The sequence below is a fragment of the Panthera uncia genome, chromosome F1 (genome assembly GCF_023721935.1).
Source record: "Panthera uncia isolate 11264 chromosome F1, Puncia_PCG_1.0, whole genome shotgun sequence".
Lineage (NCBI taxonomy): Eukaryota > Metazoa > Chordata > Mammalia > Carnivora > Felidae > Panthera > Panthera uncia.
The window spans coordinates 40,326,255-40,338,887 of NC_064813.1; the positions used below are offsets into that span (position 1 = coordinate 40,326,255).

The window sequence follows — 12,633 nt, forward strand, 5'->3', positions numbered from 1 at the left end:
GGCAGGAGGCGGGGCGGGCAGGAGGCGGGGCGGGCAGGAGGCGGGGCCTGGCGAGGGTGGGGCTGGCGGGCTGAGTGGCTCTGCGCCCCACCCCTTTGCTCTCAGACTTGGTGGCTAAGGGCCCCAGGAACCTCCGGACTGATCCAAGATCCTTGAAGACCGCAGCTCCAGGCCTCCTTCCCGTCCCCAGCCTCCTATTCCCGCCACTTCGATCCGCTTACCCCGAACAAGAGGGGAGTCCTGTCAAATGTAGAACCACACCAAGTTGGGGGACTAGAAATCTGAGTCTGGAATACGAAACAGAAGGCTGTCTGAGATTGAGCCAGTTAAGCAGGAAAGGCTGAAATTAATCATTTTAGAGTCACCTTAGTTTTTCAACAGGCTGAACTGCAACAGCATTGAACAGTCTGGCGGGGTCTTCTTTAGGAATGAGGAGTGTGGCATGGCAACTTCATTTCCCGGTCCCATTTGGTTTTGCATACAGCACCAGGCCTTCGGTACCACTCAGTAGCTTCCTATGGGTCCAAATCAAGCTTCTTGTCCTGATCTGGGTTCTCCTACCCTCAGGGTCAAAGACCTGGGCTTTGGAGGCAGACTGTACAGAATAAGAATCTCGCCTCCAGCACTTACTGGCTCTGTGACCTTAACTTTTCTGCAATTCCTCATCTATAAATGGGTATATATTATCTTGTGTCTAGTCCATAGGGGTGTTGTGAGGCTTAAATGATATGTGTAATGTGCCTAGTGTACTGTCTGTCAGAGCAAAATACTCAATAGATGTCAGCGACTATAATGGCTCAGAAGATAGCGCCAACAGTTAGGGTTTTAGAACTGAGCTCTGTTGGCAGCAAAATGGGACAAAGGGAGTCAGAAATAGACACTGACAGCCATTGAGGCTACACATTTGCCAAGATGGCTGTTCTTTCTCATACACAGCTTCCCAGCCAGATTGACATTTGTGTTTGATTTCTTCTGAGGTCTCTTGCCTTTGCTTACAGACATCTTTTTATATTTTTACATGGTCTTATACATCTGTGTGTTTGTGCCCTAATCTCCTTATAAGTTCACTAGTCATATTGGACTAGGGACCACCCTAATGACCTCTTTAAAGACTCTGTCTCCAAGGGAGCCTTGGTGGCTCATTCAGTTGAATGTCCAACTCTTGATTTTGGTTCAGGTCATGATCCCAGGGTCATAGGATTGAGCCCCATGTTGGGATCCACGCTGAGCATGGAGCCTGCTTAAGATTCTCTCTCTCTCTCTCTCTCTCTCTCTCTCTCTCTCTCTCCCCCCTCCTCTGTCTCCTCCCTTTGCCCCTCTCCCCTGCTCACACTCTTTCTCTCTCAAAAAAAAAAAAAAAAAAAAAGAGTTAAAGACTAACTCCAAATACAGTTACATTCTGAGGCTACGGGCTAGGATTTCAGTATATGAATTTGAGGGGGGAGATGTGACACAATTCAGGCCATAATGGAGGGGTGCTATTTTAAATGCTATTGTTCTTAAAGTTTTGATTTCTACTTGTACTTTATTATACAGCAATAGGTTGATTTCTCTATGTTGACCTTGTATTCTGTGATCTTGCTAAACTCATTCACTAGTTCTTTTTTTTTTTTTTTTTTTTATTTTTTTTTTTCAACGTTTTTTTTTTATTGTTGGGACAGAGAGAGACAGAGCATGAACGGGGGAGGGGCAGAGAGAGAGGGAGACACAGAATCGGAAACAGGCTCCAGGCTCCGAGCCATCAGCCCAGAGCCCGACGCGGGGCTCGAACTCACGGACCGCGAGATCGTGACCTGGCTGAAGTCGGACGCTTAACCGACTGCGCCACCCAGGCGCCCCAAGCCCTTTTTTGTCAGAACCTGTCAGGACCTCTATCCGGATGACTTTTTGTGGCTTCTCCAAAATCACTGTCAGGTAGTTGCCTCTTACAGGATTGAGAGTAGAGTAGCACCCTTTGTTCAGAGTATAAGCATATTGTGGAATACCATTCATTTCTGCCATCATGTCAGTGAGGACGCTGGCAACGGGGTTGTCTGGTTCACCAAACACCTTCTCCTTCTCCACAGGAAAGCATGTGTCCTCAAACGCAGGATACTTGCCTATGTGGAAGAAGACTGAGGGACTGAAACGAATTGGAACATTCTGGGCCAAGAGAAGGCGGAATTCAGAGAGAAACAAGTAAATGGGAATATCCTTATGGAAAAGGAGAAAGAGAGAGGCCAGGCGGGAGAGGTCACTGGTGTGGAAAACTTTCCCTGAGAGGCTTAGGCTGGAGAACTCCAGGATCGCCCAAGGTAGTTCTTTCCAGGCTGATAATGCCCAATAGATGGTAGAAATAAATTTGGAAGTGCAGTAAACATAATCTTCCATCATCAGAAAGTATTCAGAGAGGTTGATAGCAAAGTTCATGAGGAGGGCATAATGGACTTTCTGCCTGGAATAATGCGCTTCACAGCGTGAGGTACGACTAACATTATTCCGATCTCCTGGGAGAGGAGAGTCACCGAGACGACCGTGGATCACGAGCAGCTTCTGGGCCTCAATATGTGGTTTGAAGAGGTCTGAAATATTGGCAACTGTTCGTCTGAGCCATTCGGGGTCGGGATCTGACAGGTGGACCAGCACCACAATACAATTCAGCTCGTGTTCTGAGGAAGCTTGGAACAGGGACCGCAGAGTGTCCAAGAGGTAGCTCCCGTTAGGGTGTTGCTCTGAGGAAATCCCTATGGTCAGCAGTTCTAGGGGTGGAGGGAGACAAGGGAGACTTTAGCTCTTCAAGATGGGGGAAAGGTTCCTAGGACGTCCTCTCAGGTCTCCCCTTAATGCCACACCTGTGACAAATTCATATTTCCCTTCCTTGGGAGAGTGTGGTCCAGAGGTGAGGATAATCTCTGGTTAGAAGTTGCCAAGTGGTTTTATTTGATCACAACTTTAAAAGGCTATCGGTGGAAACTTTATGAAAAACAAGCTTCTCTCTGATGGGGGAGGCTGCCATGTACCAAAGGTAAACTTGCTGGCTTGGCCAGTTGGCCAGGCCTTGACCTCAGAGTTATCACAGCTACCTTGAATCAACCAGACCCCGATTGGAGGATCTCCAGGGACTCCTGTAAACCCAAGGGTTCTGGCACCCTAGTGCACAGCTAGTCAACATTCACCCTCCCCTTTCTCCCTCTGCTCAGTGCTTTTGACCATAGCTCCCTCCGGGTCCTCTCTCATCATGTCTTCCCCTCCCTGGGGAGCTATGAATGAGCTTCGCTATGGGGTGGCTCCTTAACGGGTCACTATGGACTTCTCAACTTGTTAGTCATTCAAGGGGGTGGCCAGTGGGAAGAAAGTACACTCAGAATTATGATCTACAGCACATTTCAGAGCTTGGTCCTCCCTCAGAGCAACCTGCTTTTCCATCAGACACGAGCTCACGTTCCCTTTTTACCCACCTTCCTTTTTCTTTTCTTTTCTCTTTTTTTTTTAAGTTTATTTATTTTGAGAGACAGACAGACAGATAGGGAGAGAGGGAGAGAGAGAGGCAGAGAGAGACAGAGAGACAGAGAGCATCCCAAGCAGGCTCTGCACTGTCAGTGCAGAGCCTGATGCAGGACTCAATCCCATGAACCGTGAGATCATGACCTGAGCCGAAATCAAGAGTTGGAAGCGCAACTGACTAAGCCACCCAGGCGCCCCTCCTCTCCCCCGCCCCCCCCCCGCCCCCCGCAATCTTCCTTTTTCTTATTGGAATACCTTGTCTGACTTTCTCCTAGTCTGACCACTCCCTCCCCTATACTCACTCTTCTCCTGGGGAGGGGATCCAGCCAGCAATTTGTACTTGGCCTGTTGGAGTAAAGGGGAGGCTTTCTGCATGTCCTTGAAGTTCTCTAGATGGTTTCTGCTCTCAGAGATCATTTGGTCCTGCCTGAGCTGCCACAGTATTTTCTTCTTTTCCTCCTGCTGAGGATAAGATGAGCATCAGCCCTGATATTCATCCTTAGACTCCTGGAGACAAATAAGGGGCAGATCCCCCTTTTAGGACAGGCGGGGCAAGCCCCAGGATCTGGTCACCGGGAGCCCAAGTGTTAGGACTCAGCTGACTGTTATCCCCACCTCGCCATGAGAACACACAGGACTTTCCAGAAGGAGTGGTGGGCCCTGGAGTCAGATAGGAAGTAAGAATGCTTATAGGAAGATCATAGGCTTATGCAGAGTAAGGACTTGCCTGCCCTACCCTGCCCCACATCTAACTTCTCCTACCGTTATCAGGCTGGCAAAAAGTCCTCTAACTCGGCTTAGACTGTGGCAGGTGCTGAAGACCAATGCCTGGTCCTGTCCTTCACGAAGTTATCCACAGTGCCTCAATTCTAAAACTCTTTCTTTTACTCCACTCTGACCATGCACACATTTCTGAACCATTTCCCCACATCACTTATGTTTTCCTCTAGATGGTTTGAGGCATTAAGGAAAAATGTAGACTTCCAAAACCTGAGCATTTGGTTTTCTCTGCTTGCAGCTGTTGTAACGTGGGAGAAGTTATTTTAGGGCTTTGTGTCTCAATTGCTTCGTAAGAGAAATGGGACGAATAACATCTCTCACTCGAGACTCTGGTGAGGAAAGTGCCCAGCACCCAGGCAGTCCCCATCACATGCAGGTCCTGCCAGTCAGCCTGGTTTTCTAGAAGTATCTGTGCATTGCTCTCTCTGCACTTAAACTGCCCTCTCTTCCTCCTTGCCTTTATTCAAGTCTTCTCCATCTTTCAAGGCTGGCTCAATATTTATCTTTTCTCTGACACTCTCCTGATTCTTCAAGTGCCCTCTTCTTAGAACTTCTATGATGATAACTAGAGTGTTTGGATAACTGGAAACCCATCCCCTCCTGCCGAAGGATTGACAAACAGTCCAGTCTCAGCCTCTGGTTCTTACCAATGATAAGTTATATGTAAGATGCTCTTCATTATTCTCTTGGAGGAAGAAGCTCAGGAAGATTAAGGACACAACAACTATGATATATTTCCATAGGCAATGACGCATGGTGCTGGGGCCTGGAGGAGCTCTGCAAAGAAACGTGAGCGGGATATGACTCTTAAGTGCTTCCAGCTTACAGAAGCATAAGGATGTCCTCCTCCTACCAGGAAGCCTCCCACATCCTTTCCCCCTTCCCTCCGCCTGGACACCACTGCCGAATTATTTCCATAGTCTTTTCTCCACGCACTTCAACCCTCCCTCCTACTTGTAGCCATCTATGGAGAGACAAAGGTCAAGGAGTTTGATTCTCTTCCACTTCTACCATCTTCACCTCCTGTCTGGGTTTCCAGGTAAAATTGGAGTAGCTTCTTTTGTTTATCCACTCTTGGAGCAGAGACCCAACCACAGCGGACGTGTTGCCAAGAAGAGGAAATCAAGGGTTAGGCATTAATCATGTTTTTCCCTAAACTCTGAATTCAAGTCAAAGACTCTACTTGGATGTTATTGATCAATAAATAACTGTTTATTATTGTCTTGTCTGTTAGCTCCCTGTTTACTTTTGTGCCTGATCATTTCCAGGATTACGTTAGGCAGATTATGATGTCTTGAATCAACTCAGAGGGACCAAGAGAAACTCTTGTTGGTATATCTTCCCCCCCCATCCTGGACTGGTAAGTAGGTTGGAAACTAAAAGTGACCAGAAATTTCTAATCACGTGAAAGTCTTTACCATGTTTGGAGTGCTATGTCCTTCGGAGTCTTTTTGTTTAACAGAAGATGAGGGCTGGAATTTCTCTGAAATCAAAGAGAAAAAACTTTAATATTTTTATGCATGCAGGATAGGGTCCCAGAGTGGCTCTTCTGAGGTAGCAGAAACTAGTCACCCCTCCCAGGAAACCCTGCTTGACAACCATTGTCCACCCTGAATGGGGGGCTGGTTACCACTCCAGCCTCACATCGAGCACCTGTTTCTGGATAAGGTGAGGCTGAAGTTAAAAAAATTTTTTTTTAACATTTATTCATTTCAGAGACAGAGAGAGAGACAGCATGAGCAGGGGAGGGGCAGAGCGAGAGAGGGAGACACAGAATCAGAAGCAGGCTCCAGGCTCCGAGCTCTCAGCCCAGGGCCCAACGCGGGGCTTGAACTCATGAACCATGAGATCATGAACTGAGCCAAAGTCAGACACTTAGCCGACAGCCACCCAGGTGCCCCAAAATGCAACTGATTTTTGTGTGTTAACTTTGTATCCTGCTTTTTAACTGAAATAGTTTATTAGTTCCGACAGATTTTGTTTATTTGTGAGGAATCTTTAGTATTTTCTACCTGTAAGAAATATCACCTGCAAACAGAAAATTTTACTTCTCCCTTTCCAATTTTGGATGTCTTTTATTTCTTTCTCTTGCCTAAGTGCTCTTGCTAGAACTTCTAATAGTACGTTGAGTAGAAGTGATGAGGTGTAAGCATTTTTAGCTATAAACTTTCCCCTTAGAGTCACTTTCAATGTGTCCCATAAATTTTGGTATATTGTTTTTTTAAATTTTCATTCATTTAAATATTTTCTAATTTCCTTTGTGATTTCTTTTTTGATCCATTGATTAAAAGTGTGTTATTTAGGGGACCCTGGATGGCTCAGTCGGTTAAGCATGTGACTCTTGATTTCAGCTCAGGTCATGGTCTCGTGGTTCTTGGGATCAACCCCCTTGTTGGCCTTGTGCTGACAGCGCAGAGCCTGCTTGGGATTCTCTCTCTCCTTCTCTCTCTCTTTTTTTTAAAAATTTTTTTTCAATGTTTGTTTATTTTTGAGAGACAGAGACAGAGTGTGAGCGGGGGAGGGGCAGAGAGAGAATGAGACACAGAATCCGAAGCAGGACCCAGGCTCTGAGCTGTCAGCACAGAGACAGATGCGGGGCTTGAACTCATGAACCATAAGATCATGACCTAAGCCGAGGTCAGACACTTAACTGACTGAGCCACCCAGGCACCCCTCTCTCTCCTCTCTTTGCCCTTCTCCCTCCTCACATGTGCTCTCTCTCAAAAAAAAAAAAAAAGTTTTTTTAAGTGTGTTATTTAATCCCCCCAGTTTTGTGAAATGTCCAGTTTTCCTTTTATTATTGATTGCTAACTTTATCCTATTTTGGTAAAAGAACATACTTTGAATGATATCTATTTTTTTTTACAAAATGCATTGAAGCTTAACCTGTGGCCTGACATATGGTATATCCTGGAAAATGCCCCATGCACTTGAGAAGAATGTGTATTCTCTTGTTGGGTAAAGTGCTCTGAAATGCCTGCTAAATCTAGTTGGTTTATTGTGTAGTTTAAGTCCCCTATTTCCTTATTTATTTTATGTTTGGTTGTCCTGTTCATCATTGTCAGTAGGGTACTGAATTGTTTAAATATTATTGTATTTCTCCCTTTAATTCCATCAGTTTTTGCTGCTTATATTTTGAAGACTTGCTATTAGGTATGTAAATGTTCATAACTGTTGTATCTCTTTGCTGTGTTGAACACTTATTAACAAACACTTATAATGTCCTTCTTTGTCCCTTGTAAACTTTTTTGATTTAATGTCTATTTTGTTCGTTATTAGTTCAGCTACCCCTTCTCTTTTGCTTACTATACGCACGGAATTTTTTCCCCATCTTTTCACTTGCAATCTGTTAGTTTCTTTGGATTTAAAGTGAATCTCTCATAGATAGCACATAGTTGGATCCGATTTATAAGTCAATTCTGCCAATCTCTGGATTGGAGAGTTTAATCAGTTTGCATTTAAAGTAATTACTCCTAAGGAGACTCTTACTTCTGACATTTTGCTGTGTGTTTTTTATAGTATTTTTGTCCCTTATTTCCTGTATTACCATCTACTTTTGTATCTAGTTGGATTTTTTTAAAAGCAAAATGTTTTAATTATCTTCTCATTTCCTTTTGTGTATATTTGATACACAAATATCAAATATTGTGGTTGCCATGGGGGATTATACTTAACACCCTAAACTTATAACTCTTTAATTTGAATTTATACTCGTTTAACTTCAGTAACACAGAAACTGCTCCTTTACAGTTCCACTCTCCCCGCTTTTGGTTGTTTTTGTCACAAAATTACATCTTTATACATTGTGTGCCGTGAACTAAGACTTCTTTTTAAAAAAATTTTTTTTAATGTTTATTTATTTTTGAGACAGAGAGAGACACAGCATGAGCAGGGAAGGGGCAGAGAGAGCGAGGGAGACACAGAATGTGAAGCAGGCTCCAGGCTCTGAGCTGTCGGCACAGAGCCCGACGCAGGGATCGAACTCACGAACCGTGAGATCATGACCTGAGCCGAAGTCGGCCACTTAACCCACGGAGCCACCCAGGCGCCCCGAATACTTCTTTTTAAATGCGCTATTCTCTAATAGAAGTTAGCTACTTCTAGTTACCTACTAGTTATCTAGTAGAAGATAAGATTTAGAGCTACAAACCAAAGTTAAAGTCATACTAGCTTTTACACTAATAGTTTTTCTTTAAATATATTAGTCTCTTAAGTCATGTAGAAGACAAAAAGTATAAACAAAAACCATTGTTACAATAATACTAGCTTTCATCATTGCCTGTATATTTACCTTTATTGAGATCTTTATTTCTCCATATGGCTTTGAGTTACTGTCTCATGTTCTTTCATTTCAGGCTCAATGCATCCTTGAGCATTTCCTGTGGAGCAGGTCCACTGGTTACAGATTCCTTTGGCTTTATCTAGTAATATCTTAATTCCTCCCTCCTTTTTGGACAGTTTTGCTGGATAATGGATTCTTCATTGACAATTGTTTTCCTTTTAGTACTTTGAACATGTTGGCCCACTGTCTTCTTGCCCCCAAAAGATTCTGATTAGAAAGGTGTTAATAATTTTATTGAGGATTGCATGTATGTGATGATTTGCTTCTCTCTTGCTGCTTTCAAGATTCTCTCTCTGGTTTTGACTTTTGAAAGTTTGATTATAATGTGTTTTGGTGTGAGTCTTTTTGAGTTCATCTTACTTGGAGTTTCGAACTTCTTGGATGTTTATAGCCATCAAACTTGAGATGATTTCAGCTATTATTTCTTCAAATATCCTCTCTGCTCTTTTCTGTCTCTTCTCCTTCTGAGTCTCCCACAGTGCTTATGTTGGTCTGCTTTCTGAGCTGAGATATCCATTTTCTGCCCTCAGACATCGACATGCCTGGTTCTCAGGCCTTTGGACTCAGACTGTGATTACATCATCAACTACTCTGGTTCCTGGGCCTTCGAGTTTGGACTGGAACCACACCACTAGCTTTCCTGACCCTCCAGTTTGTAGACAGCAAGTTGTTGAATTCTCAACCTCCACTCCATAACTGTGTGAGCTAATCTCTCATAATAATCTCTTTCTCTCTCTCTCTCTTCTCTCTCTCTCCCTCTCTCTCTATCATCTCCTATTGACTTTGTTTCTCTGGAGAACCCAGACTAACACAGGCACTTATTATGGATCTAAGGTTATTAATGTAATCAAGTCAGATCCAGGAGATAAACTCCCTTTCTGACTTGAGACTTCCATTCCCTCAAGGCTTTTGACAACACATACACACATTTTCATATATATAAAAGTTTCAACCACAACACGTGAAAGTCCTCACCTTTACTGGAGGTGTAGTTCTGAGGCTTTTTTTGGGGGGGGGTGGTGCAGAAGAACTCAGCTTCATAACTCCTGAGACTTCAAGGTTTTCTCCAAAGTCAAGAAGAAAATACAATATTTGTGGGAGCTAGATGAGGCCAGAATGTGCATCCTCTAAGGCAAGGCAAAGTTGGTCACTGCTTTCAGGTGACACTCCACCTACAACTATTGTCCTCTCTGAATGGGACCTGTTTACCTCTCCAACTTCACACGAAACACCAGCTCCTTGGTAAGGGTTGCAGGGAAATGGTGAGGAAGTTTTGACATCAGTGTCCTGGGATTCTGACCTAGATCCAGGACTGTGGACTGGGCCACATTTTTCTCCAAATAGGAATTGTTTTATTGATATTGTCTCCAAATTCAAATCAATATATGTTTAATGTAAAACACTGGATCAATTACAAAAAAAAAGAATAAAAATTACTCAAATCCCAATGGCAGGAGATAATCTTTGGCTAGCACCTGGTGAACATCTGGAATCAAAATGAGAAGAGCAGATTGGAATCTGGCTTTATGGCAACAGAGGTCAAGTCACTCGGAAGCTCCCCAAGAAAGTCCATTGGGCAACATGACTTACCAAGTGTGGCAATCTCGTAGAGAGTTTAGGGAAGAAGTAAATCTATCTCCACAAATTTACCAATTTCAGTTTCCTTGGGTGATTTTCAATTCCCACTTATTCCAGACATGCTGTCTCTTTCCCTGAAAATCTCCTTCCACTTTATCTTGTCATCTTCCTTGTCATCATTAATAATTAATGTCCTAAGTCTGTCTTTCCAACCTCCAGCTCCCTCCCCCCCCCCCCCATTTTTGGACTGCTCTGAATAAAACATACACTTAGTCACTACCTAAGAAAAATTAATGGCAATAGAATACTATCACTTTTATAAGTCCAGGATTACAGTGTCCTCTTTTAAGAATATCTCTCCAAAAGAACTAGGTCTGCATTAAGAACCGGCTTTTATTTTGTGATGATGTTGCTTTGATAAAGCCATTTGCTTAAAAATGGGATTCCCTCTTTCCTTCCCCTCTTCTTCTTTTTGATTCAGCATCCCCATTCTTCCTTCCTCTCTTCTTCTTTTTGATTCAGCATCCCCATTCTCTTGGCTTCTTAATCTATGTTATCCCCTTTATATTCTTTTGTTTCTTCTCCCTGTAGCCAAAGACCATTTTAAAAGAATGATGTTGAGGGGCACCTGGCTGGCTCAGTCTATACAGCATGCAACTCTTGATCTCAGGGTCATGTGCTTGAGCCACATGCTGGGTATATAGACTACTTAAAGAAAAAAAAAAGAAATAAAAGATTATGTTAAGAATAATGGGCATAAAGAGCCACAGGCAGAGTGTAATCTCAGCAGGAGGAGGCTGTGGCCAAGGCCTGCTGTGTAGGTACAGACTGGGCATGGCTGTGGCCTGGGCCCACAATGCAGGCTCATGGGTGGCACCCCTGGAAGCCTCTTCAACATGCCCTCAATGCTGGTGGGGCTTTATGGGGCCTAGCAAGGGCTCAGGCCAAGGGCAAGGTAGGAGACTGGTGGGTACCACTGTCTTCCTTAGAAGAAGCAAAACACATCTATCTGCTCTGTTGCAGGACTGATGCTGTGGTTGGATATTTAGAGGACATTATCATCGACAAAGAGTTCTAGGAGTCACAGGGAAATTCCATGGACAAATACTATCAGGAATTTGAATACAGGAATTATAAAATTGCTTATGCTGCTTATATTTTAACAAAACATATTTACTTAGTAGAAAAGCATACGAAAGAACAACTGCTGGAGCTTTCCTGGATTTAACTTGGTGACTTTCACATTACAGCCCACAAAGATGAAATGATTGGTAATGTATTTGACAGGCTGCTCCCGTTTATGGATTCTCTGTCTTTCAAAGAAATGTTTCTGAACTACAAAGCAGAAAAGGGAGGTACAGGAAACAACCAGTGGGTTAGTGGCTACTTCATGGTGAACATTATCTTTCTGTCATCCAGAGCACTGCAACACTAGCTTTCATCTCCAGCCAATGGGATTGCTTTGGACACTACAGCCCAATAGGTTGGGAGAAGATTAGGCTAACAATGACAGAAGAATAGGTCTTAGGAAACCTGAATTTGTTTGTGCCTGCTCATTAATGTTAAGTATCAATGAATAATAAAACAAATCCAGAAGATTTCATGTTATTAAGACAATACTCCCCAAATTGATAGGCAGATTTAATACAGTCCCCATCAAAATTCCAAGATAAAACAACTCTGTTTCTCCCTCTAGGCTACTCACAACATTTCACTTCTGACACCAGATATACGGGTTTTTCCACAACAAGCAATTTAACTCAATTCTGATACTATCTACTTGGAGTTAATATCAGATCCTACAGGTTAAGGGCTCAGCCCCACAAGACTGCTTCCCACTTCAGATGCCAACTGCAAGTTTGGGCCTCTGGTATTTCTGACCAATAGGCTATAAATTGGGGATTCTCACAATTCCATCTTTGGATTTGGTAATTTGCTAGAGTGGCTCACAGAATTCAGGGAAACACATTTGCCAGTTTCTTATATCATAAAGGATACAAATGAATACCCAGATGAAGAGGTACATAAGGCATGATCTGGAAGGGTCTCAAAGGTAGGAGCTTCAGTTCTTATAAAATTGGAGTGTGCCACTCTCCTGGCATGTGGATGTATTCACCAACGTGGAAGCTCTCCAAACCCCTTACTTTAGTGATTTTTATGGAGGCTTCATCATGTAGGCATGATCAATTATTAACTCCATCTCTAGCCCCACCTCCCTCCCTGGAGGATGGAGAGGGTGTAAGACTGAAAGTTCCAAGCTTCTAATCATGGCTTGGTCTTTCTGGTGACTAGCCCCCATCCAGGAGCCCATCAAGAGTTGGCTCATTAGAACAAAAGATACTCCTATCACTCAGGAGATTATAAATGTTTTGGGAGCTCTGTGTCAGGAATTGGGGGCATATCTATCTATATCTATATCTATATCTATATCTATATCTATATCTATATCT

The 12,633-nt window shown here is 43.4% G+C and overlaps 1 protein-coding gene across 10 annotated transcripts in view; it reads right to left on the bottom strand.

Moving 5' to 3' along the window:
- Positions 1–1,596: 1,596 nt before the first annotated feature.
- Positions 1,597–12,633, bottom strand: part of LOC125925418 (alpha-1,6-mannosyl-glycoprotein 4-beta-N-acetylglucosaminyltransferase-like) — a 31,207-nt gene continuing 20,170 nt past the window's right edge. For 6 of the 10 annotated variants that reach the window (XM_049634389.1, XM_049634385.1, XM_049634388.1 and 3 more), the window contains 5 exons: positions 5,682–5,746; positions 5,284–5,336; positions 4,911–5,040; positions 3,786–3,945; positions 1,600–2,738 (listed from right to left, as the gene is read on the bottom strand). In XM_049634389.1, coding sequence (XP_049490346.1) covers positions 1,633–2,738; positions 3,786–3,945; positions 4,911–5,018 — 1,374 coding nt within the window. In that variant the 5' untranslated portion in view covers positions 5,019–5,040; positions 5,284–5,336; positions 5,682–5,746 and the 3' untranslated portion in view covers positions 1,600–1,632. Of the gene's footprint in view, positions 2,739–3,785; positions 3,946–4,910; positions 5,041–5,199; positions 5,337–5,681; positions 5,747–12,633 lie in introns of those variants that run through there. The other 4 variants (XM_049634390.1, XM_049634387.1, XM_049634392.1 and 1 more) reach the window with 3 other exon arrangements.